The following is a 24,507-nucleotide window of genomic DNA, read 5'->3' on the forward strand; positions in this document are numbered from 1 at the left end:
CTGTGGTGTTTTTTGAATGCTCCTGACCGACCAAAGGTTTTAGTGTCAAGGTTTGCGATGACTATTACATACTCAGGATAGTACTTTAATTTATTATTTTATACCATTTTATTTTGTGAAAAAATACATATCTGAACTGAACATATGATTTATGAGTCATACTAAAAATCATTCATGATGTGTCAGCCTGAACTCAGACAGAAATATCAAATGGCTACATATAAAATTATCAAATATAATCCGCTGCATACTGCTGATCATGAACATATATCATATATCAAGCCTACATCGTGGGGAATTGAAAACTGAATTACAGTAATATCATCACAGCACAGTACAAATCATTAATTACTCTAGAAGAGTATTTTATTTATTTTATTTTCTTCTAAGTTCCTCTAAAAAGACATATACATTTTATTTATAAGGTCTGAGGAAATAAAATGGAAGTACCTATATGACTGTAAATCCAAAATGAAATGAATTTAAATCAAAGCCTTACAAAAATATACTGTAACGAGTTTGCAGTTAACAAGAAGATCCTAATTTGATATTGTTTTACATGGGAAACAATCAAGGGAGAGCTGTTATTTTATGTTCGCCAGCTGTCAAAATCAAATTTATATACACTGTAAATATACAAAGGAGGAAAATTACATTAGTTATTTGTGTAGGCGACAGCACTAAGCACATTCCCTTTAGACTCACACACACAACACTATCTATCAATCTCACATGTTGTACTGCACCCACTTAAAATTCAACCAGCCCATTTTAATGAAAGTGACCTAGTAACTAGCCTAACATTTAGAGCTTTATAGCTACCGTTTTTGACTACCTAAACATTTTATAAATATAGGCAACTCCCGTCTCGGGTTACAATATTTTCAAAAGATTTTAAATGAAATAAATTAAATGTAAGTTGTTGAGAGTAGGCGTTCTTTAAGACCTCGCGCACGCGAACGCGCAGCCGCGTCACCCGCGTGAGGACGGATGTCTGTAGACCTAACAGAGTCCAGTGGAGCGTCAGTGTGACTGTGAAGATGTGTGAGCGGATGTGCTGGGTTGAAGATGGGAAGAGTGAATTTGTAAAGTTGCTGTCGTTGAGGCTAAAGAACACGTCTGGACTAAACGGACAGACTTAAACTTCACAATATGAAGACGCGAACGGTAACGCTAACTCTCTCTGACATTATAGAGTAACTTTACAGACATTTACCATGGTACGTAGCTTCCGACACAGTGTCAGGTTACTCCAGTTATTGTTTCTACAGCAAAAAACGTAATCATTGATGAATAGGAAATTTTCTGCAGACTTTCAGAATCTGTCTGCCTTTTTGTTGTTATTTTCTTTCTGATGACAGTTTTGTCAATGGGAAGTTGTACTGCCTGATACCGTTTTGGTGGAAACTGTTGTAAGCGTGATTCCAATCAAGACTATTTACTAGATATGTCTGCATGATTAATATATTAAATTGGATAATTTTTTTTGTCATGGATATGTTACCAAATTTAATATTTGGTGAACACATTTTTGTGTTAAAATTGCTATGTATATAAATTAAATTCTATAATTCAATGCAATTTAATTTGAGTACAAATTATATATATTATTGTAAATTCTTGTTTGGGATGTAGGCAAATTTTATTTATTATTTTATAATTTTGGTTAATTTCATTTTAAAAAGCCTTTTGTCACAAACAGTGATGCTGCGGGTAATGGAAAACATAATTTAACTTACTAAAAACTTGCAATAAAACTACACTGTAAAAAAAAAAGATTCTTGAAGTTAACGCAATTTTCCCTAACATTAGGCTTGCAATTTTTATGCATGTTTTTATTTTTTATTTATTCACACTAGCTGCTCATTCAGTTCATTGAACATATTTCATTGTGAAGCTATGTATCAACTCTTTTGTCCTATACTGTGGTACATTTTTAATCTCATTCATGCCTCAATGAGGCTTAATTTACTGATGCATCTGTCAGTGGAAGCATTGATCAAGGATAATCTGAGCATCCTCAATACAAGTTTCTTGTTACTCTTGTTTCAGCGTCATGGGATCATATTGATTGGTGTTGTGAGCGTGCTTACAAGCTTATTGTTCCTGTACAACAGCAGTTTTACCGACACACCAGAAGATCAGATGCAGTCAGATGGACAGCAGATGGATGTTTTACAACAGCAAACATCCCACTTAGAAGGTTACAGGAGCATCATTGATCATAAGGTGACTTAATTTTATTAGGTCTGTAAAATCCAATCAAGCACTAAAATGATTAATAATGATTAACAATGTTAAAATGTATTTTTACAACAAGTTTCCAGACATTCCTCTCATTAGGGCTTTTACATCTTTTTTATTTTTGTGTGTGAAAGTTGAATGCTCAGCACCTTAGTCTGTTCTATATATATATATATATATATATATATATATATATATATATATATATATATATATATATATATATATATATATATATATATATATATATATATATATATATATATATATATATATGTTTCACAGACATCTGGAAAACACAGTAAATGTTTAAATGTTTACCTTAAAATCTCCCTTCTCAGACTGTGTCTGACCAGTCTTGGGTCTCCTATAATGCTCACTCATGCATAAGTCTTATCAACTCCTCTTTGGTTGAGTCAAGACATTTGGATCATTTTCCAATCCATGTATAACTTATAAATTAAGATCTACATTTTTAATTAAACAGTTTTGATGCAGTTGCTTTTCTCCTTAGTCATCAAATAATATCCTCAGACAGATAAGCATTATTATATTGGCACTGGCATTATATGATATGCAGTGCACTATAATATTCAGGACACTTGGCCATTTTTCTTTCTTTCTGACATTTTTTTTTCTTTGTGTGTTTGTCTTCTGTCTCTGCAGTTTTTCATGATAAATCAGGTGCAGGCATTTAAAGTCTTCCAGTGATGCTATAATTTCTTCCTTCACTCCTGATCAGATAAAGCTGGAAGCTGCAAGCATGTGTTGTCAAGCTTTGGCCTCATCTTGAGGCATTGTAATCACCAGAACTATCAAGGATGTAAATCTGTCTCTCGGTTCTCTCTCTTTTCTCTTTCCCTCCTTCACCTGTGCTCTATAATGTCACCAAAGATTTGGTTTAACACTACAACTGTGCAGGAATGCTGTTTACTCTCCATGGGTTTCTAAAAATGCACATATACTTATATGTATATAGTGTGCATAATGAGAGAATGCACACTGATTACCATAAGTATATCAGGTAAACATGGATGATATATTTTTGTCATTAAAGGGCTAGTTCACCTGAAAATGAAAGCTCTGCATTATTTACTAACCCCGACAACAGGTATGGCTGTGGAATTATGTTTGGCTGAGGAACAATTTTCATTCAAAAGATTTTTTTTGCTTTAACCCCTCCAAAGAAGAAGCACCAAAAAGCAGCATTATTCACTATAGTCAAAGGCTTCTGAATCCATACAATATTTTTTATGTCAGAAACAGTAGTGCATATTGTAACAGTACACAAGTACATAGTGTAAAGAAAATCCTTGCTCTACAGTCATGGTGACCATTTAGTTTCATTGTCTGGAAAAGAGCAGCTTGGACATTCTGCTATAACTAACCCTTTTTGTTTTCCACAATATATAAAGATTCACAATTGTTTTCAAAGACACGATGGTCAGTAAATGATGATAGAACTTATATTTTTGGGTGAACTATGCCTATATTATGGGTATGATGAAATATAAAGCATCTAAATATAAAACATCTAAGAGAGCTGTGTTCTTGTCAGTGAAAACTTTGTCTATTTTTGACATCTTTGTCATATTTACATTTGACCCTGACAATACCTGTGCCCAAAAAAGCCTCTAGTATTCTTCTGAGTCAATCTCATTGTCATAAGGCATCTCTATCATACTTCTCACTGACAGAAACGGCTCTTAAGTCTACCAGTTCTCATTAGTCAAAAGAGCACTCCTTTCCGAGCTAATAAGAGCTCCAGGATTCAGAGCCAGATTTTAATGGATACTCTGTGGAAGTAATTTTGTAAGTCATAAACTGAAGATTAGCTTGTATTAGTGCAAATGAACAGCCAGTGTGGAAGACTGCTAAATGAATTATGGCCTACAAGTCTTCATCAAAAATCGAATCCATTTTCTAACCATCAGTGGAAGGAAATAGTTTTCCAATTTCATTTCACCCTGAAGAGTAGCTTGAAAACATTCAGAGGACATGTCCGATGCGAAAAGTTAATTATGAATGGTGTGATGGCTTTGATCTATTGTCAACCTACTTTTAGCAATGTAGTATATGAATGAAGTCACCTTAAAATAGATTTTTTTAAATATTTGTTTATATTGGTGGTTATTGGATATTACTGAGCTTTTTAAAATATTTAATTGCCATGCTCATATTACCTTTGCTGTCATCTAATGCTCAATTACATCTTTAAAAACTCTTCATAATTTAATATCGCAAAAAGTATTAGCAAATCTCAAAATATATGTTGTGATACCCAAATTCACTTGTAGCATTTTTGATATTTTTATTTCATTTTTAAATTTAACTAATTACTTTTATCTTGAATTTATATAAATAAAAAAGTATAGAATTTATTACTGACTTTAAGTTATCAGCCACAGCATGAAAATAATTATAAGTTTATCTGTTTGGTCCAGAATTTAAAAAATGGTGGTTCCTTGTTAATGAAATATTTTCATATTGTTGCATCCTTGCTAATGAATAATGATGCAATCTTTCCAAAAATGCAGTTTAACCTCCATCAGCTTCATATGCTCAATCAAATGTCCAAAACTTTTTTACAGGGAGCATGTATTTCCATAAAGGATAATGGCCCAAATCTGTTTTTTCTCAGACATATTTCTCAGAAATAGAGAGGGACATTGCTTACAAAGCTCATTGGTCTGAAAAGCGAGGTGTGCTTTGATTGGCCAGCTATCTAGTGCGTTGTGATTGGCTGAATACCTCTAACATGTGAAATAAATTTTATGCCCCTCACCATACTGTGATGTGTGTCCCGGTCAGAACACCAGCGTCACAAGACACAGAAAACCCCATAAAAACCTCATGTGAACCCTTTAGACTCTGTTGAGATCATAGTTAAAATCAAAATGCAAGGGAAGTATTATAGTAACTTTTAATTAACCACTACTTATCTCTAGTTTTTAGTTAATAGATCATACTATTTGTAGAATTTTTTTTTTTACAAAAATTCAGAAGTATATGAAACTAACTTGAATGAATTATAAATATGTACATGAAGTCTAAAACATCTCATCATCTCCATCCTCAGCCCCTTAGGATGCATTGCAAAAGTTGTGCCTTAGTGACCAGCTCTGGTCACATGACCGGAAGTGGTCGAGGTGTGGAGATTGACCGCAGGGAGTGCGTCATCCGTATGAACGATGCCCCAACACGAGGCTACCAGAGGGACGTGGGCCAGCGAACCAGTCTGCGTGTGGTCGCACATTCCAGCATGCAACGTGTGCTACGAAACCGACACGAGCTACTCGACTCCAGCCAGAATACCTTCTTTATCTTCTGGGGGCCAGGAAACTACATGCGACAAGACGGTAAAGGCCTTGTCTACAACAACCTGCGTCTGTTGAAGCAGATGATGCCTAAACTACAGGTGTACATCATCTCAGGGTTAAAGATGCTGCATTTTGATGAGCTCTTTAAGAAGGAGACAGGGAAAGATAGGTAAGGATGGTAATGTTTCTTTGTGTTAGCTTGCCTTATCTTTGTAAGTGTAAGTTGGCTTTACTAATGTTCAGAGCACCAGAGCCTGCTGTAGGGTTGGTATCACTGGCCCACAGGGCATACGGTTTGGCATCAGTGTAGATTAAGGGTTAGTAGAGGATCAGTTCCAGCTAGAGACAGCTGCCAGCTGGGATGTACCCAATCAGACACAAACTGCTCAGGGCAAAATGCTCACATGTTCTTAAACTTTTGAGTTTTTTCTGTCTGTTTGAGGATCTTTTATCTCCTTATATCGATTTTATCTCTATCCGTTTCCTGTTGCGAGTCATCTGAGCCATCCTTTCGAACTAAAAACATTGTACATGAGATGCTGAAAATGTTTTTGTAAAAATCTTAACATGTATCCAAGGAGACAGCATGCATTGCATTTTATTTTTGTCTTAGGTAAGCTTTAATACATATCTTACTCCCAGCATGCATTTATTTGATCAACAGTAATATTGTGAAATATTATTACAATGTAAAGAAACCGTTTTCTATTGTAATTTATTTTTTAAATGTACAGGTGCAGGTCATATAATTAGAACATCATCAAAAAGTTTATTTATTTCACTAATTCCATTCAAAAAGTGAAAATGTTTATTTCTTTTAATTTTGATGATTATAACTGACAACTAAGGAAAATCCTAAATTCAGTATCTCAGAAAATTTGAATATTAATTAAGACCAATACAAAAAAATGATTTTTAGAAATCTTGGCCAACTGAAAAGTATGAAAATGAAAAGTATGAGCATGTACAGCACTCAATCCTTAGTTGGGGCTCCTTTTGCCTGAATTACTGCAGCAATGCGGCGTGGCATGGAGTCGTGTTATGAGAGCCCAGGTTGCTCTGATAGTGGCCTTCAGCTCTTCTGCATTCTTGGGTCTAGCATATTGCATCTCCCTCTACCCAATACCCCATAGATTTTCTATGGGGTTAAGGTCAGTCGAGTTTGCTGGCCAATTAAGAACAGGGATACCATGGTCCTTAAACCAGGTACTGGAAGCTTTGGCACTGTGTGCAGGTGCCAAGTCCTGTTGGAAAATGAAATCTGCATCTCCATAAAGTTGGTCAGCAGCAGGAAGCATGAAGTGCTCTAAAACTTCCTAGTATACAGCTGTGCTGACCTTGGACCACAGAAAACACAATGGACCAACACCAGCAGATGACATGGCACCTAGGGCTGTGCAAAAAATCAAATGTGATTTTCATGCGCATCTCGTCAGTAAAGGCGCTCCTCTGATTAGAAGTATATCTCCAGCACATGCGTTCAGATCAGGTTTGCCAGGATTTCAAAACAAATCCTGCCCAGTTGCTTCTCAAAACTAGTCCAAAACTAGCCCAGTCGCGTTTCCAGGAGATTCCCCGATAAAAATGGCGTCCTGGGGTTAAAATACAAGTTTTTTTGGCAGGGTTGCCTTGGTAAAGTTTGCATTTTAGGGGATAAACATTACATTATTGGTATTGGGGTCGCTTCGACCCACAGACATGAAAAATAACCGCAGACTTGGCAACATTGGTTGGCCTTTACTACACAGAGCCGTAGTTCACTGAAAATCCACACAAAATCGATTTCAAAATCACAGGCGATTCTTTGTCGATTTTGAAAGCGATTTTGTGTAGCTTGTCGGTGGACTATGGCTCTGTGTAGTAAATGCCGCTCCACCTGCACCAGTGTTGCCAAGTCTGCGGTTGTTTTTTATGTCCGCGGGTTTAAGCGACCCCAATACAGTTTTGGACTAGTTTTGAGAAGCAACTGGGCAGGATTTGTTTTGAAAACCTGACAACCCTGATCTGAACGCACGTGCTGGAGATATACTTCTAATCACAGGAGCGCCATTACTGACGAGATGCGCATGAAAATCACATTTGATTTTTTGCACAGCCCTAATGGCACCCCAAACCATCACTGACTGTGGAAACTTTACACTCTCCTCTCTTCCTCCAGACTCTGGGACCCTGATTTATAAAGTAAATTCAAAACATAAACATAACTTTGGACCACTCAGCAGCAGTCCAGTCCTTTTTGTCTTTAGCCCAGACGAGACGCTTCTGATTCTGTCTGTTGTTCAAGAGTGGCTTGACACAAGGTATGCGACAGCTGAAACCCATGTCTTGCATACGTCTGGACGTAGTGGTTCTTGAAGCACTGACTCCAGCTGCCGTCCACTCTTTGTGAATCTCCCCCACATTTTTGAATGGGTTTTTTTTCACAATCCTCTCCAGGTTGCGGTTATTGCTTATATTGCTCCTATTGCTTGTACACTTTTTTTCTACCACATCTTTTCCTTCCCTTCGCCTCTCTGTTAATGTGCTTGGACACAGAGCTCTGTAAAAGTGAAGTGACATTCAGCCAAGTATGGTGACCCATACTCAGAATTTGTGCTCTGCATTTAACCCATCCGAAATGCACACACACAGAGCAGTGAACACACATACACACACTGTGAGCACACACCCGGAGCAGTGGGCAGCCATTTATTAACGGGGAGCAGTTAGGGGTTCGATGCCTTGCTCAAGGGCACCTAATTCGTGGTATTGAGGGTGGAGAGAGAACTGTACATGCACTCCCCCCACCCACAATTCCTGCCGGCCCGGGACTCGAACTCACAACCTTTCGATTGGGAGTCCGACTCTCTAACCATTAGGCCACGACTTCCCCATAAAACAGCCAGGCTCTTTTGTAATGACCTTTTGTGTCTTGCCCTCCTTGTGCCAATGGTCGTCTTTTGGACAACTGTCAAGTCAGCAGTCTTCCCCATGATTGTGTAGCCTACAGAACTAAACTGAGCAGATGTTTTGAGTTAATTAGCTGATTAGAGTGTGGCACCAGGTGTCTTCAATATTGAACCTTTTCACAATATTCTAATTTTCTGAGTTACTGAATTTGGGATTTTCCTTAGTTGTCAGTTATAAACATCAAAATTAAAAGAAATAAACATTTGAAATATATCAGTCTGTGTGTAATGAATAGATATAATATACAAGTTTCACTTTTTGAATGGAATTAGTGAAATCAACTTTTTGATGATATTCTAATTATATGACCAGCACCTGTAATTTATTCCTTTGATGGAAAGCTATGGTAAAGAAGGGGAACCTTTGATCATCACAGCTACATGTCCTCTTTCTCTCTTGTGTTATTCAGAAAAAGGTCCAATTCATGGCTCAGCACGGGTTGGTTTACCATGGCAATCGCTATGGAGATTTGTGACAGAATTGATGTCTATGGCATGATTCCTCCTGACTTCTGCAAGTGAGGCTTTCGTTTCCATATTCACCATAATGCTTTCATTTTGCTGGTTTATGACAATTTCAATTAGACATGTGATTGTTCTTCTCAGGTCTCCCAGCCCTGAGCCCTCAGTGCCGTATCACTACTATGAGCCTGCGGGGCTGGATGAATGCAAAATGTATCTCTCCCACGAGCAGGGCCGGCATGGCAGCCACCATCGTTTCATTACAGAGAAGTGTGTCTTTGCCAACTGGGCACGTATGTTCAACATACATTTCTATCAACCTGACTGGAGACCAGCACTTGTTACAAAGAACAGCACAGACTCCTGAGGTTCAAACTTTGGGATGTTACCTGACTCAGAACTCAATGTCCTTTTGAGGACAAATGAACATTTTAACTGGAACACATTATGAATTAAGTTTATGATGATGTTCTTTCTAGTGGCTTGAAACAGCAAGATTGGCTTTCTACAACTTTCCAAGATATTTACATGGAGAGTGTCAAGCACGTAATGTTAAAAATTTCTTCTCTCAGTGGCATTTAAAGAGAACCATTTGCAAATTGTGCATTTTATTTTTCAAATTACACTTTTATAATAGGGCCTCATTAGATTTGTCTTTAGTTCATGTAAAAAGATGTTTATCTCTTAAATTAAGCTGTAAATATAGCTATATGCTAATACTGTAAAGTTCTCAGTAGTTCTAGTCTTTACTCTAAATCAGAGGTTCCCAGACCATTTCAATAATTTATTTGTGAATCAAACTACACTGTTTTTTGTCCACTGCTATGGTCTAACACACACTTGTGGCGCACCATGTGAAACAAATATATACAAGTTATGTCCACCAACAAACTTTTTAATTAAATTACAGAACAAATATTTTTCATATCTGACCTAGTATGATGCTTCACCATTCTCACACTTTACCTGACCCACTTCTTTCCACTGAATATTAAATTATATCATCGACGTATGAAGCCCTTAATAGGAGCATGGAAATGGAAAAAAAAGATGTTCACTTGCAAAAGTTGTGTTAGTAATTTTTTGTGATCAGATTCCCTGCAAATCCCAGCTAAGGGTAAATAACTAGAAGAAAATTAAAGTTCAGTTTTACAATTAAAATGATATACTGTAGTAAATTCAAATTATTCAATAACAAATACCAGTTTACAATATCAAGCAGCATAATGAACTGTTTTTGTACAGATAAAAGAACTTAAAGTAGATGTTAGACATTCAAGTTACAAGGCCGCCATTGTTTTTATGTAAAAAATAAGGAACATACAGATCTTAAAAGTATATCTTTCTAATTGTATTAACTCTTATCAGTCACAAAATGGTTCACAAACCATTTTATACTGAAGGATCCCACCATATTTTTACTTTCTGAACATCAGGCACAATGCTGAACCATACCTAACCACATACCTAACCGCCAACTCAGACCATGACAGCATGACCTTTAGAGAGAGAGAGCTGTCTTTGTTTTTTTGCAATTCCACACGCCTCTTCCTTCAATTCCCATTACTAAGTTTGTGTGAGAGAATATCGACTTGCTGCCTGCAACGGCGCTGTTCATTTTAACTTTACAGCCAGAGGTTGGGACCAATGTGGAATGTTAATGGTGTGACATTCTTTGTTCTTGCTCATGCTTATGGGAGCTGCTCTGGTCTAATGGGATATCATCATAGACTGTATAAAAACAGTTTATCGTGTTATGAGTTCTGCTTATTCACAAGTCGCCGGGGAATGTGCCTAGCACTACAACAATGGTCCCTCAGGAAGTCTAGGGATATTGGAGGGCGTTTGTAAATGAGGCTGGCCTTTGATTCAGCTCTGCTGGCTGCTACTGTAATCAGTCACTCGAGACAACACGGCGATTACGGAAGACCTTGGATCAGACAGGAGGCCTGAATACAATAAATGTGTGATTGTCATTTCTTCTCAAATATAAAACCGGCCAAGTTTACTAATAAATGTGCTCTGTTTTGCACAATACTTCAATACATAAAGTATGCCGTATAATGTTTCAACAAAACATTACCACGGCTAATATCAGTATGTCATAAGTATTTAAGTAAATTTCTGATATTTCTTTAATAAATTGTTGACTCAAGGTCACTTCTGCCATCTACTGGCACTGTTACTCCACTTTCCTAATTAAATTCTAGTTGTAACCATAGACTGTATAAAAACATGGACGTAGTGTCCGTGACGTCACCCGTAGACTCCTGAAGTGTGTTTTTGAAGCCTAAGGGTGCTTCTCAATATCCCTCCTCGTCTCCTCTCTCCTCCGTCCTCTATCCTATGACCCGGAAACCGATCGAGCTAAGCCATCTTGAAGGACATCTCAATTCTCTAATTGCACCGCGAGGAGTCGAGGATCGAGGAGTGAGGAGGCTTCCAGAGGAGTCATGAGCGAGGATACACAGGTGCATCCTATGCGGAAGAGTTTTATCGACTAAAACGTGACGCACGTATAAATTCTCCTCCCCCTTCACATCGGTCACAATAATTTTGATTTCTACTTTACTTTTGCAGTTTATATAAACCACACACCTCACATATTTCAACAGGGTATATTTCTTTATTATTATTTATTATGAATTTCTTAAATAAACAAATTTCAACAACATGAGGGCAGATCCTCTGAGCGCTGCTGATGACGCAACGAAGTGACGCTCGAGTGATCAAGGATTCCAATGTGTAAAAAAAGCTTTCATTCGATCCCTCCGTCCTCGCGTCTTTTCCTTGCAGCCTTCCCTCGCATCCTACAGGGGGCGGAGCTGAGACGCGAGGAAAGGAAGCGAGGAGAGGAAACGAGGATGCACAAATAAGAATTGAGAAGCACCCAAAAAGTGTGTAGAGCGGGCCGTCGCCATCTTGGCAGCGCGTCACCGCGCGACTCTCCCGGACAATCAAAAATGGGCAAAAAGGCGGGAGCTAGTTGCTGAAGCCACACCCACCTAGCACGACGGCAGTGTCAGCAGCGGCAATCCACCTGTCACTCAAGTGGCTACGCCCTTAATTACGCAGAACTTTAAGTCTTAATATAATTTAAACGGATGAGTTATAAAAAAATTCACCCCCCTCACAGTTGTCATGAAGGGCAAAATTAGCTATATAGACCAAAATATTTTTTTGCACCAGGCTGTAAACATGTTTTTTCCTGCTGTAAAGTTGGGCATTTTAACATGGGGAGTCTATGGGACTGACTGACTCCCTTTTGCAGCCAGCCTCAAGCGGCCAGTCGATGAATTGCACGAGACAGAGCGGGAGGTTGCCGCTCGGTTGTAACACATTTCTTGTCTATTAGGGCTGCAGTAACTTGCAGCAGTATCATTGCTGTTATATGGACTGTAATAATTTGATATGTACACGTCACTGACTAATGCATTTAAATGCCACATATTTTGTTGCACCATCATAATTATTTTTGCACAGGAAATATTATAAGGGTACGCGGTTGAGAAACTACCTATGACTGTAATCTTATTTACACCCTATATTTTTATGATTTTTAAATTATGTGTCTTCTTGTTCTTCTTAATTTATGCATACAAACTTATACGATAGCCAGATGAATGTTCATTCAGGGTCCTAGTATAACTGGTTGAAATATGTAAAGTAAAATAAGGGTACGATAAATAATTCAGTGAATAAAAAGTAAATAAATCATTGTCGTTCAATGAGAGTTGAAAACAAACAAAAAAACTTATAACTCGCATTTAAACTCACTGAATTGTTTGCCTTGCGGAAGTGCGTCACATTGTTTACAACTCAAACGGATACGGGTTATATATGTAGGCGCCAGCGTAGGAAGCCACAAATTCATCAGCGTGATAAAGAGATTTATAAGCACAGCACAGTCACAGTGTATGGTTTACCTGCTTATGTTTTGTATTAATTCGTCACGTGCGCAGCAACAAGGTATCTATCTATTCATAACTGCAAATTCACATCACTGCAGTGCCAGTGCACCCTCTAGATAGGAAACATAGGTTAAGACATTTAATACAAAAAAGTCAGATTTTGATGTATGATTTGAAAATTACGTTGTTTTGATTTTATTTTTATTATCATAGTTGATCTTTGGTTACGGCAGAATTTCTAAACAAATGTAAAATACCACAGACCTTACGTATTTACAGCACAATACCTATTGTGGACATTTAATACATATTTATTTTCCTATTTATGCAAGCATTTTGCTAGACAATGTTTAAATGCAATATCAAATATAAGATAAAAATTTCACAAATCTAGTTAGTCAAGATAATGTATCTCAGAAAGGTTTCGTTGACCCTGATGATGAAGTAACGCTGTGTTGTGTGTCACAGGTTTATAGATTTAATTTTCAGTTTCATATACAAGAAGTATTTCATACAGAAACTGAGACGCTGCCATTCAGCTAAATTATGTCAATGTTGAGCAGTAAATCCAATGACGAGATTAAATGGTTGCTGGATGATTACGGAATAAAACACGGTCCTGTGGTCGGTAAGTTAAATTCTATGTGAATTAAAAGACACTGTAATGTGAATGCGATTTCTGCAGCGTCACTGAGATAATATAGTTTTTTTTTTTTTAATACTTTGAATTATATTTTATTTTGTATTTTTCATCTTCATTTAAATTTTAGTTGACGTTTTTTGTATTTTTGTTGTTTTTGTCATTTCAATAGTTTTTTTGTTATATAGTTGCCTATATAGGCTTTATTAATTTTAGTTTTAGCTGTTTAGTGAATCAAGTTAAAATAAATGAAAATGAGAATTATTGCTTTGGTAACTACCTAAAATGTTTAAATAATTTATTTTAGTTAACATTTTATTTCAAGTAAGCTTTAGTTAATTATAATAACCCTGGATTGTTGCTTTTCTTTGTCTTTTTTTCTTCAGGATGTCTTTTTATGGTCTTGCATGTGATCTGTGTATATTAATTTCACCAGATTCCACCAGAGCCCTTTATGAGAAGAAGCTGAGAGAAGCCATGTCTAAACACAGAAGAACCCAAGCTCAATCCGACAGGACATATTACAGTGAAGAGGGTAATGCTTACATGACGATCAACACAAAACACGAGCATCTGTCACAAATCACACCAGTGATCTGAATTGGTTACATCTTTGCTTTACAGAAGACGTCACCTATGTTCAGCATCACAGACCTGTGAGTACTAACAACACTTATTAAAACGAGTTTAAGACTTGTTTATATGCTGACTAAAAATTTGTGTTGCTTTAGCAACTATATGATGATGTGAGCAACAGGTAAGACATCCTGAATATTAATGCAGTTTAAATCATGTTATGGTAAAACAGTGAAACTAACAAGCTTTTTTTTTGGTTTATTAGAACGTGGTCTGATTATAGAGGGATGGCCTACACAGATGAGTATGACAGCTTTTTTTTATACAATTATACTGAAAGTGTGTCACCGTTAGGGGAAATATTTTTTATTATTAAATGTATTACTTTTTTTTTTTTGAAGGCCTGCTATATATAGGACTCAAGCTCCTTACCGTAATATGTCACAAGCAAGAAATCTGCCGCCAGAGCCTCATATCCAGAAAACACCTGAGAAGAGTTCAACACGCCTGGTCCCAGTCCGGCTACAGATATTAGTGTTTCTCATCGTATCTGGTCTTCTGTACTTGGTTTTTATAAATATGGAGTCAGCAGAGCCTGTGAAAAGACTGACATAGCTCTTCCTTTAGTGATTAAACTGAATGTTACATTTCTAAAACAAGCAAATATTCAGCACAATAGATGTGTTTTTTAACATATCACAGTGTATTTTAACTTCTTAAATCTTGGGTTATTTTGTGTGTGATGTTTTATCAAAGTAATAGCCCAAGACTGTAACTCTTCTGTGAATATAAAGGAAGTGGGTGCTACAGGATGCACCTGCTGGAAGATTATTTTTAAGATCAAGATACAATAATTGTCCATTGTAATGCTGCAGTACATTTTACAGTACTGTATTTTTAGTAATTTCTTGAGCTCATAAAAGTTTGATATTACAACTTCCACTACCTACTAGAAAACCTTTTTGTATGAATTATATAAGCATATTTTAAAGGTTACGGTTACTGAATTTGGTCCCTTTCATCATTTTACAGTAGGTAATGATATTTCCATTTGTCTGGAAGTGTCACTCTTGGATTTGGGTCATTCTCAGAATTATGTTTGAATATTCTGGAGCCAGATTATATGAATGTCAGAATCAATTGTTTCTGGTGTTTTGTGTTTTAAAGAACTATTTAGGTATACCTGAAAATGTTTTTTTTTAATAAGAAACAGTAAAAACACCATATGCATTTTAAAATTGTGATTTTTGTTTTCAATGGCAAAATAAAATTTTAAAACAATAACATTTTATTCCATGTACCAAAAACTGCAGACAAACACCCATTAATTCTCCACATTGCAAAACATGGAAGTAACAGGAAGTGACAGTTGTTTTTCACACACATTTTTTTATTACAATTTGAGCATTTTGCTCATTTACTATTGTTTTTATGGGTACAAAACATGTATAAATGTTTTAAACTAAACAAGCCTATATTAATTGCAAATCTGTCAGTCTCTACCTGACTCAGATTTAAAAACAAAAAATTTAGCTTTTCCATGTTAAAAATGGAGTGTACATACTGTACTGTCGTGTTTTCTTGGCTTGACTTTCATTTCAAACAGAACATATGAACAAACCGTGTAAAAACACAATGAAATAATACTTTTATATTGTTAGGTTGTTCTTAGGCTGTCTCTCCCTTTCCCCACCTTTAACTAACCAAACATTATACACATAAGATCTTTAAACACAACTGTAGTAGAAAAATAATAATAATAAACAAAACAATAAATGTATCATTTTAAATTATAAAGCCCCTTACAGAATGCAAAGAAACAAGAAAAAACCCCAAAACATTTCACAGTTTTACAGTCTATACCAGCAATGATATGACGGGTCAGACACGGTACCTCTAAAAACTAAAAAGCCCTTTTGAACCCTGTTAGTGCAACAGCTTGTGTTGTAATGCTACCTCTTCAAGTCTGGTGATTTCAGCATTTACTTAAAAAGAAAAAAAAAATCTCCCCCAACCAATGACAATTCAAATGTATTTCTCTGTAACTGACAGGGAACAGCAGATAGTCAGAAAAGGAGGTTCTTCTGTGGTTAAATCTGTTGTTCTTTAAACTTAGACGTTCCCTTTGGTCTGGACAGGCCACTGAAACCCCAACCTCAGGTGGACCAAGTGACTAGTTTCTAGTTTGCTGAAAAAAACATACAAAAATCAACACACAGATGTTACTTTCTGGTTCAGTGTCTGTGCTTTTTTTCTCCTAAAGTAATGAGGAATAAAAACTAAAGTTTAAACTAGAGTTTTAATGCCTTTACACAAGCACTCGTCAACATCTGTGTCTACTGCGTCATTTCAGACTGTCAAACACTAGCCTGGACTAGAATTGTCATCTTGTAGACAAAGAAATGTCTGCCAAAAAAATTCAAAGCGCAAGAGTAAGCTGTACATTGTATGTGCAGTCACAACGATCGGGCTGAGTGTGTACAGTATATAATGTACTGTACTGCTGACGAAATTTGTGTCATGCGTGTAAGCATAAAACTGAAGTATACTTTGGGCTTTGTTCACGTGCTTGTTGGCACGACAGATACACAATGTATCACGCCTTGTTGTGTTGTGCTAGATTATGAAAAGAAAAAAAAAACGGCTACCATTACCTTCTTTTTGAACTCCCATTATTTGATTGTCAAGGCAATGTATGTGTTGTCAACACCTGTAATAAAAATATAACTTGTCAGAAAAAGAAAGACAAGTTCTTAAATATTTTTTAAAATCACATAGCTATACTTACAGGTCCTGCTCTCTCTCTCCAGTCCAGTGGGTTTACTCACTCTGTTGCAGTAAACTTTGGCAACAATCAGAATAGCACATGTCGCCAACACAAATATCAAACCGGATACCAGTAAACTGATGACCACTGGGCTCATCACCGGATCCACTTCTACTTAAAAAAAACAGCAAACCAAAATAAGGTCAAGTGCATAAATGTTCTTAAAGTTAAGTAAAACTGAAAAAGTGACAGGTCACAGATCTGCCACAGGATAAAAAAGGAAACAAGCTTCCATATGAGTGTAATGGATTATCAGTGAAAAAAAATACATTGATGAATATGAATCATTTAGAAAGTAGATGTAATAGAAAATAGAGGGTAAGCCTACCTAGGCTGGCAGCACACAACTCACCTCGAATAGAGATGGGTAAAGGCTGACTCTCCCTCGAGGTAAATGTGCGTTCTCCAATCTGAACCTTGTAAAGACAGCAGTAGTAGCCCTCATTATTGGACTGGGCATTGGGGAAGGTAAAAGTAACGGAGGGAGCAAGGGCTGGCAGAGAGTGCCGGACGTTCCTGTTGGGCCTGATGAGCCGCAGCTGAAAGGATCCTCCTGGATACTGGGGCTGAGTGGAGCAGGTGACGTTAAAACTGTGGCTCCGGGTGACCCATCCTAGCCCGGCCTCAGGAGACGTGTTGTACCAGATTTGGGGAGTGTGAATCTCCACTGAGAACAAGTAATAAAGGTTAGACTTGGACTTTAAGCTCTCGATTACAACTTTAGCAGCAGATGTGACTTACAGACGATGATGTTAATGAAGTTGCTGTGTGGAGAATATCCTGAGGGAGAGTTTCCCAGTTTATTGTGTGTCCTGTAGAGACAGCTGTAGCTGCCCTGGTGAGAGATTTCCAAGTCTGACAGGATCAGATCCACCGTCATTTGCCTGGGATCAGCTCTCTGGGTCACTAGCGGAGTGTCCACACCTCTTTTGTACAGTTGGAAGTCAATGAAGGACTTCCAGTATGGTGCAGTGCATTTAAAGTGAACGGACTCTCCGGCTGAGAAGGTGTAGAGGCGAGACTGAATTGACAAGGTTGGTGCTAGAAGTTTTCCTGGATGGAAAACAAAAATGATGAACAACTACAAACAAGCACAGGTTACACAAAACAAAATACAAATCTTTTAAACGCTCTCGTACCTGTGCACTCCACTCCAGCATCCTCACTGTGCATACACACGTCATCATTGAGGAAGCGTTCACACAGATCCAGGGCAAACTCGTCACCCGTGCATTTCACATTCCTCCACAGCACCTCTCCACCGGGCCGTCCGAAATGAGCACCACCTGGAATGTCCAACACAAAGCCGCAGTCGAGCTCTCTACAAACCACTGCAGCATCCTCCAGATCCCAACCACGCTGGCACACAGTGCCCCACCGATGCCCATGACGCACCTCCACTCTACCTGAGCACCGCTCACCCGGTTTCTCATTCACAAGTCTGGTGATCGGGTCGTCTGTGGAAATAATGGGTATATAAATCAGTGTTGTTATCCTTAGCTGAAACAAAAAAAAAACAAGTAATAATAATACAATTAAGAGAAATACTACAATTATTGGAGATGAAACTTAAATTACAAATTGAAATAATTAAAGAAAGCTAAATAGTAATATAAAACTAATAAAGCACATAAAAAAATGAAATTAAATCGTATGATTAAAAGTAAAACCAAATTCTAAATATCAATAAGACTGATCAACAGCTTAGAATAGAGCTTTTCAGACTTCCATCCACAGAATGTTTTGACAAAAAAAAGTACAAATACATTAAAAGTAAATTTAAATGTTTAAATGTTTTTCAAATATTTAATCAGGGTTTCTGCAGGGTTTAATCATTCAAATTTAAGACTTTTTAAGACCTTTTTATGACTATTAGGATTTGAATTTATGACCTACACGAATTACGATAAATAACTTCAGTCATTAAAATTCCTTTCAAGTCTTTTTTTATTGTTGACTTTCACTGAAAGTAACAAGTTTTATTATTTAAAGAGTTATCCTATTATTTCTTAAGATTAAGAAACTGAAGCCTTCGCCTTCTTTTTCATGAGTATCAAGAAAACAGGAACACTTAACAATTGTAACATTGTAAAGTAACAATTATTTTATGGCATTACCTTCCAAAATAACAAGTGTTATTGGTGTTTGGTCACAGTATTCAACACCCACAGGCAGGCCCGTAGCTGGGGTCAGCGGGGCCCCGCTGAAGGTTGTACCAGTGGGCCCTGTTTGAAATTGTTTAATTTGTATGTTCGTTCATTTTTATTTATTTTTGCTATTTACACAATGTTTAAGTTCTTTTCAAGTTTGTAGGTGTCCAGGTACAGAAACCGAATAATTAAATGTAAAATAGCACTGGATAGTCTTCAATGTAGAAATTAAATATACAATCAAACCAAAATTTATTCAGACACCTTGAACATTTCTCACTTTATTACAGTTTATTTGCTATTGCTTCTAAAATGGTTATAAAATATGACAAGAATTTAGAGTTAAACTCTGTCAGAACAAATTCGTCTTGATAATGTCATAACTTTGATAGATTGTACGTAATGGATTACAATCAACCAAAACTACAGACAACTGTTATTATGACAATATTTACACAACTATCAATACTTTGTTTACCAATTACCAATCAATGCTGGGGCATCAAGACTGTGGTGTGAAAAGGTTATATTAGCAATTCAGAAAAAAAAAAACACATAAGCAATGCATGGTGCTTTATAAGGTGCTGAATACATTTTGTTCCCAATTTGATATATAGATAGATAGATAGATAAAACATTTATATCTATCTATTTCACTAGTAGTTCACTGTATGAAGATTCTTTTGGTATAATATGTCACAGTTTGCGTATACTCACTTACATAAATGTATTAGTGTCCTGTACCTACTAGTAAAATATGTATATCAAAAATTATATCTGGAGTCTGGATAATTTTTGGTTTAACTGTGCATAAATTCTTGTTAAAACTACAAAGTAATGCAGTCAAGAGCAGAGAGTGATTTTTCTTTTATTTTCTTGGATTAACATTACAGCAGCCAGTAGCTAAATTAGGCGCGGTCACTTTAAGAGACGATGAACGTATCTTTTTCCTCAACTGTTTACTTTCACTTAAGAAATAACTGACAAATAACTGAAAAAAAAAGGTCTTTGAGCATACTTTCCAAGGCGGGTGTTTTGACATATTTTGTATGTATTTGTCGGCACAAGAGCAAAAAGAAGCAAATTCGGTGTACAAGCGTTTTGAGACGCCTTTCTCTGCATGAGCCATAAACGTGGTGTACTGAATTGAGCTCTTTCACATCCTTTTGTTTGTTCAAAACTGCGATTAATATTTGTCTGTTCATGTGCAAGAGGGACTGTCCATGATACGTGGCTCTCTCTCCGCACCGAACACAGCGCGCGAGTAACCAGCTACTCAGTTCAGCTTTTCCGCGTCTTGTGTTTGGATGCTTGATACCGATTGTTAGCGACGGGCTTGAGCCAGCTACTAAATGCACCGTCTTCGAGCCATAGATCGTTAAAGGTACATTTTCCCATTGTGATAGGCAGGATGATTTCAATTAAGCTAAGCAGTGTCTCAGTATGATACAGTATGTTCGGAGTTCGCGCGGGTTTCTGTGAAAGTCCTTTCAGTGTTGCCAGATTGGAAATGTCCAAGTATCGTACCAGAATTTCAAAATTATCGTATTTGGAAGAAAATGATCGTACACGAGTCAAAAGAGTTATTTATCTATTCTAAACCAACAACATTTTGACACGACCTGCAAATTACCACAATAGATAACAAGGCGTATTGTTGGATGGAAGCAGTGAGACAAAATACTATCCCATTATTTTCAGTGACTGTCTGCGGCGCGTATTAACACATATTAAAATGATTTTTAACACTTGCTTTGTCGCGTCCAGTGAAGAAGGAATTTAGCTGTTGCTGCGTGGTGCAGTTAACTCCACATCTGAGCCGCTTTCATCGGAATCCTGCGTGTTGCCAGATGTTGAAGGGGTTCTTGCTGTCATGGACCGCAACTAGTGCTCGTTGGCTTTAAAGCAGGGCACTCTCCTGCATTCTTAACACACCCTCAGGTGCACATGAACGCATTTAGAGTGTCTGTAATGAGCCGATTTCTTGTATCAGTAAAGAAGCCCTATGACTGCAACTACCATCATTTAAATTTTCATAAAACTCTGAAATGATCGTACATTACGGGATTTATTTCATTATTGATCGTACATCGTACAGAGGTAAAAATTATCGTACAAATACGATAATTATCGTACGTCTGGCAACACTGAGTCCTTCTGACAAGTCTGTATGCTGCCGCATGGACCTTGTAGTTCTGGAACGTTGCCTATATGAACTCATCCATTTAAATTATATTAAGACATAAAGTTCTGCATAATTAAGGGCGTGGCCACTTGAGTGACAGGTGGATTGCCGCTGCTGACACTGCTGTCGCACTAGGTGGGCGTGGCTTCAGCAAGTAGCTCCCGCCTTTTTGCCCATTTTTGATTGTCCGGGAGAGTCGCGCGGTGACGCGCTGCCAAGACGGCCCGCTCTGCACACTTTCAGAAACATCTCGGTTACGTATGTAACCATGGTTCCCTGAATAGGGAACGAGATGCTGCGGTGACGTCACCGGCTATGGGAACACCCCTCGGTGTGACGAATGTCTGAAGCCCTATACCATCTTGCCAATCCTATTGGCCAAATAGTGCTTGGCACCACCCTTACGCATGCGCACGCATCATATACCTGGGTGCCGCGCGCTATTTTGCTCAGATTTCATGAACTGAAGAAGAATGCTATCAAGGTATGGTATACTCATACCTTGAGTATACCATATATACTGAGTATACCATATATACTTGAGTATACTGGCAGAAAAACTGCCAGTAATTCCAACCTGTTTATGTGCCAACTGCATTGTGTCGCTGTCCACACTCCGTGGGCTGGGCGCCCTTGACAAACAGCTCCCCAACCGGTCAAAGACGCATCCGTCGTGACAGTCTCTCGGAAAGCACAAATCCCCAGCCGAACCCCGGCTAGAAGAAATTTGGTTGACATCCATAGTTTCAATGACATCACACACCTCCGTGTCACCGAAATCGTCCGATGCGGAAGACAACGGGATGTGCAGGTGTCCGACTAGCTAGAAAACGGTCGTCCAGCTTAGATGAAGGTTGGGCCTCGGCCTTCTCAACCTCCCAATCCAGTCCCAATTTACCCACCACACGAGAAACCACATCCAACAGCTCGCTGTAGGAGGGGGAAACACGCCTCTCCTGTCCGCTAGGAGGGAGAGGGCCAGTGTCGGCCGCAAAGTCCTCAGACCCTGAGGCCGCGGTGGATAAAACGTCATCATCATAGCGTCCACAACCGAAGAAGATGGCACTACATGCCTCCGGTGTGGACTGAAAATTCTCATTAGAGAAGACGACAGGCTCAATAAAACTTTTATTCTGCACCAGGGTAGGGGAGAGCGAGCGATGTGGAGAATATTCCAGCGCTGCGCTGTCCTCGAAAGCCATGTCGCACGTGTCACCCCAAGCTATCGCCTCGTGCGGTGCCTCGGCAGTCGCAGAAGTGACATGGCGGGGGTTAGACACAGGGGCGACATCAGAAAATACTTCCACCCTCGAGCGCAGTACTCTGAGCCGCAGGCCATCACAATGGGGACAAGAAGAAAGGCTGCTAAGCGGCGCCTGTGCGTGATGTAAACCCAGACATACTACGCACCTTTCATGAGAGTCTCCCTTCGTGATGTACCTGGTACACGGCTCCTTACACCTTCGAAAACTCATCGCGTCCGCGAAGAGGAGTTAACACTGCTCGTAGAAAACCGCTGAAGAACGCGAGATGATTCCTAGGGCACAGATGATTCGCTTCCCTGAAGGAATGAAATCTGAGCGAAATAGCACGCGGCACCCAGGTATATGATGCGTGCGCATGCGTAAGGGTGGTGCCAAGCGCTATTAGGCCAATAGGGCTTCAGACATTCGTCACACCGAGGGGTGTTCCCATGGCCGGTGAGGTCGCCGCAGCATCGAAGTGACCTATGAAAGGGAACCACACTTCAGGAGTCTACGGGTGACGTCACGGACAACACGTCCATGTTTTTATAGTCTATGGATACCACCAAGATTCCTCATACAGAACTACAACACGCGAAACAAATGAATGCCATTGCCGCTGCGAGCGCATTTTGATGGAAGAACAAATTAATTGACTAGCATATCAATTTAAGACGTGGCTAAATGTTTTTTATGATCTTGTATGGAAAATCCGGACGTTTTTATGACTTTTTATGGCCTTAAATTCTTATTGTTAAATTTATGACTTTTTATGGCCCTTTCTTTTATATATGGGGGAAGTTGTGGCCTAGTGGTTAGAGAGTTTGACTCCTAACCCTAGGGTTGTGATTTTGAGTCTCAGGCTCGATATATATATATATATATATATATATATATATGTGTGTGAGTGAGTGTGTGTGTGTGTTATATACGCTTTGTATTTTTGGAAGGGGACCATCACATTTGGGATTCCTTGAAATATAATACTATGAAAACCCCAACTGTAGACAACAACATAGTCAAGTCAATAACTCACCAAAGGCATGAACATCTTCAACAGAAACAGTGCATCCTGTTAAAAATGACAAAAGTTAAGGGTACGTTAAAATATTTACATATTCATTCCAAAATTAAGAAACATTTTGCATGTTTTTAGGCTTTTTGGTTATCTGTAATTATACATGTTTCAAATGTACTATGGTTGCAGTTTCTGACATTGTTCAGGTCTCGTTTATATATATATATTTTTTTTTAATAAGAGAAATATAGGAAAATAAATATACATATTACATTTCACTAACCAAGCATTACCAGGCCCAGAAGAATCCTCGACATTGTAGATTTCCCGTGTAATGCCAGGGCTTTAGGCTCATTTAATAACTAAATGTCAGCAATTCAAAAGCTGACGGTTCCAGTGAGAGGAGGACCAGGAGCAAGTTGATGCATAGTTCAGTCTACACAGTCTACTTGCTAACTAGCACTTCTGAATGCCTAAACTGTTCCTGTTTACCTCCATCTGATTTATACAAATACATTATCTATAATAACTCATAATATTCGATAAATGCAAATAGCACATAACAATGTAGATACAAAAGCTGTAGAATCGAACGGCTACTATGCTAGCGTTGTTGTCCTAAAGTAAAGCAATTTATTCGTAGAGCGAGAAATAACGTTGTATTTACAAAGCATTATCGAATAAATCTGTAGTTAGTAATGCTTTGTGAGCGGATGTTCCTCGCGCGTAAGGTATTCCCGCTTACAGCGTCATAATGCAGACTGGCGACGTCCGATTCGTGAATGAGTCAATCTTTTGAATCGGATCTTTTCATTAAAAAACTTTCCGAACAAACTGAAACAGAACGAAACAACTCTAATTTGCAGTGAAAAGTTACTTTTTATTGTACGTTAAAATTTTGTACCAATACACACACGAGTTTGTTTTTAATAAATTAATTATTACATTACAGATAATATTTAAAAAACAAACAATAAAGTTA

At 37.9% G+C, this 24,507-nt stretch overlaps 3 protein-coding genes and 1 long non-coding RNA gene across 8 annotated transcripts; 3 read left to right on the forward strand and 1 right to left on the reverse strand.

Moving 5' to 3' along the window:
* The first annotated feature begins 970 nt into the window (after nt 1-970).
* Nucleotides 971-9,899, forward strand: LOC132114730 (alpha-N-acetylgalactosaminide alpha-2,6-sialyltransferase 5-like). Of its 2 annotated transcripts, none has more exons than XM_059523017.1 (5): nt 971-1,167; nt 2,118-2,229; nt 5,324-5,733; nt 8,923-9,030; nt 9,119-9,899. In XM_059523017.1, the coding sequence occupies exons 2-5, from the start codon at nt 2,146-2,148 to the stop codon at nt 9,339-9,341; spliced, it is 825 nt and encodes a 274-aa protein (XP_059379000.1). In that variant the 5' UTR covers nt 971-1,167; nt 2,118-2,145; the 3' UTR covers nt 9,342-9,899. The 2 variants fall into 2 exon arrangements, with proteins under 2 accessions (XP_059379000.1, XP_059378999.1); XM_059523016.1 differs by having other exon boundaries at nt 978-1,167; nt 2,053-2,229.
* A 2,871-nt stretch (nt 9,900-12,770) lies between these two features.
* On the forward strand, nt 12,771-15,108 carry LOC132114731 (emerin-like). 3 transcript variants are annotated; one of them, XM_059523019.1, is made up of 7 exons: nt 12,773-12,943; nt 13,425-13,513; nt 13,962-14,060; nt 14,150-14,181; nt 14,257-14,282; nt 14,367-14,405; nt 14,503-15,108. In XM_059523019.1, the coding sequence occupies exons 2-7, from the start codon at nt 13,432-13,434 to the stop codon at nt 14,714-14,716; spliced, it is 492 nt and encodes a 163-aa protein (XP_059379002.1). In that variant the 5' UTR covers nt 12,773-12,943; nt 13,425-13,431; the 3' UTR covers nt 14,717-15,108. The 3 variants fall into 3 exon arrangements, with proteins under 3 accessions (XP_059379003.1, XP_059379002.1, XP_059379001.1); XM_059523018.1 differs by having other exon boundaries at nt 12,775-12,943; nt 13,354-13,513; XM_059523020.1 differs by lacking the exon at nt 13,425-13,513 and having other exon boundaries at nt 12,771-12,943.
* Nucleotides 15,109-15,386: 278 nt separating this feature from the next.
* LOC132114732 (uncharacterized) lies at nt 15,387-15,594 on the forward strand. The gene is made up of 2 exons (XR_009425352.1): nt 15,387-15,472; nt 15,507-15,594. It is a non-coding gene; the product is annotated as an uncharacterized LOC132114732 (long non-coding RNA).
* A 269-nt stretch (nt 15,595-15,863) lies between these two features.
* On the reverse strand, nt 15,864-24,241 carry LOC132114733 (deleted in malignant brain tumors 1 protein-like). 2 transcript variants are annotated; one of them, XM_059523022.1, is made up of 8 exons: nt 23,809-24,241; nt 23,544-23,579; nt 18,068-18,385; nt 17,670-17,981; nt 17,281-17,595; nt 16,890-17,039; nt 16,756-16,811; nt 15,864-16,281 (listed from the first exon to the last, which is right to left on the reverse strand). In XM_059523022.1, the coding sequence occupies exons 1-7, from the start codon at nt 23,840-23,842 to the stop codon at nt 16,774-16,776; spliced, it is 1,203 nt and encodes a 400-aa protein (XP_059379005.1). In that variant the 5' UTR covers nt 23,843-24,241; the 3' UTR covers nt 15,864-16,281; nt 16,756-16,773. The 2 variants fall into 2 exon arrangements, with proteins under 2 accessions (XP_059379005.1, XP_059379004.1); XM_059523021.1 differs by having other exon boundaries at nt 15,864-16,289.
* Nucleotides 24,242-24,507: the final 266 nt, after the last annotated feature.

Source organism: Carassius carassius, chromosome 34, assembly GCF_963082965.1.
Source record: "Carassius carassius chromosome 34, fCarCar2.1, whole genome shotgun sequence".
Taxonomy (NCBI): domain Eukaryota; kingdom Metazoa; phylum Chordata; class Actinopteri; order Cypriniformes; family Cyprinidae; genus Carassius; species Carassius carassius.

Excerpts from the sequence above, each read along its gene's own strand:
- LOC132114730 (XM_059523016.1), top strand. Across the intron at positions 2,230-5,323 it reads GGAGCATCATTGATCATAAG|CCCCTTAGGATGCATTGCAA; the intron begins GTGACTTAATTT and ends CTCCATCCTCAG. Across the intron at positions 5,734-8,922 it reads AAGGAGACAGGGAAAGATAG|AAAAAGGTCCAATTCATGGC; the intron begins GTAAGGATGGTA and ends TGTGTTATTCAG.
- LOC132114731 (XM_059523019.1), top strand. The coding sequence starts at position 13,432 with ATGTCAATGTTGAGCAGTAAATCCAATGACGAGATTAAATGGTTGCTG. Across the intron at positions 13,514-13,961 it reads AAAACACGGTCCTGTGGTCG|ATTCCACCAGAGCCCTTTAT; the intron begins GTAAGTTAAATT and ends TAATTTCACCAG. Across the intron at positions 14,061-14,149 it reads GACATATTACAGTGAAGAGG|AAGACGTCACCTATGTTCAG; the intron begins GTAATGCTTACA and ends TTTGCTTTACAG.
- LOC132114733 (XM_059523022.1), bottom strand. The coding sequence starts at position 23,842 with ATGTCGAGGATTCTTCTGGGCCTGGTAATGCTTG. Across the intron at positions 18,386-23,543 it reads TGAAGATGTTCATGCCTTTG|ACGACCCGATCACCAGACTT; the intron begins GTGAGTTATTGA and ends TTATTTCCACAG. Across the intron at positions 17,982-18,067 it reads TGCTGGAGTGGAGTGCACAG|GAAAACTTCTAGCACCAACC; the intron begins GTACGAGAGCGT and ends TTTTCCATCCAG.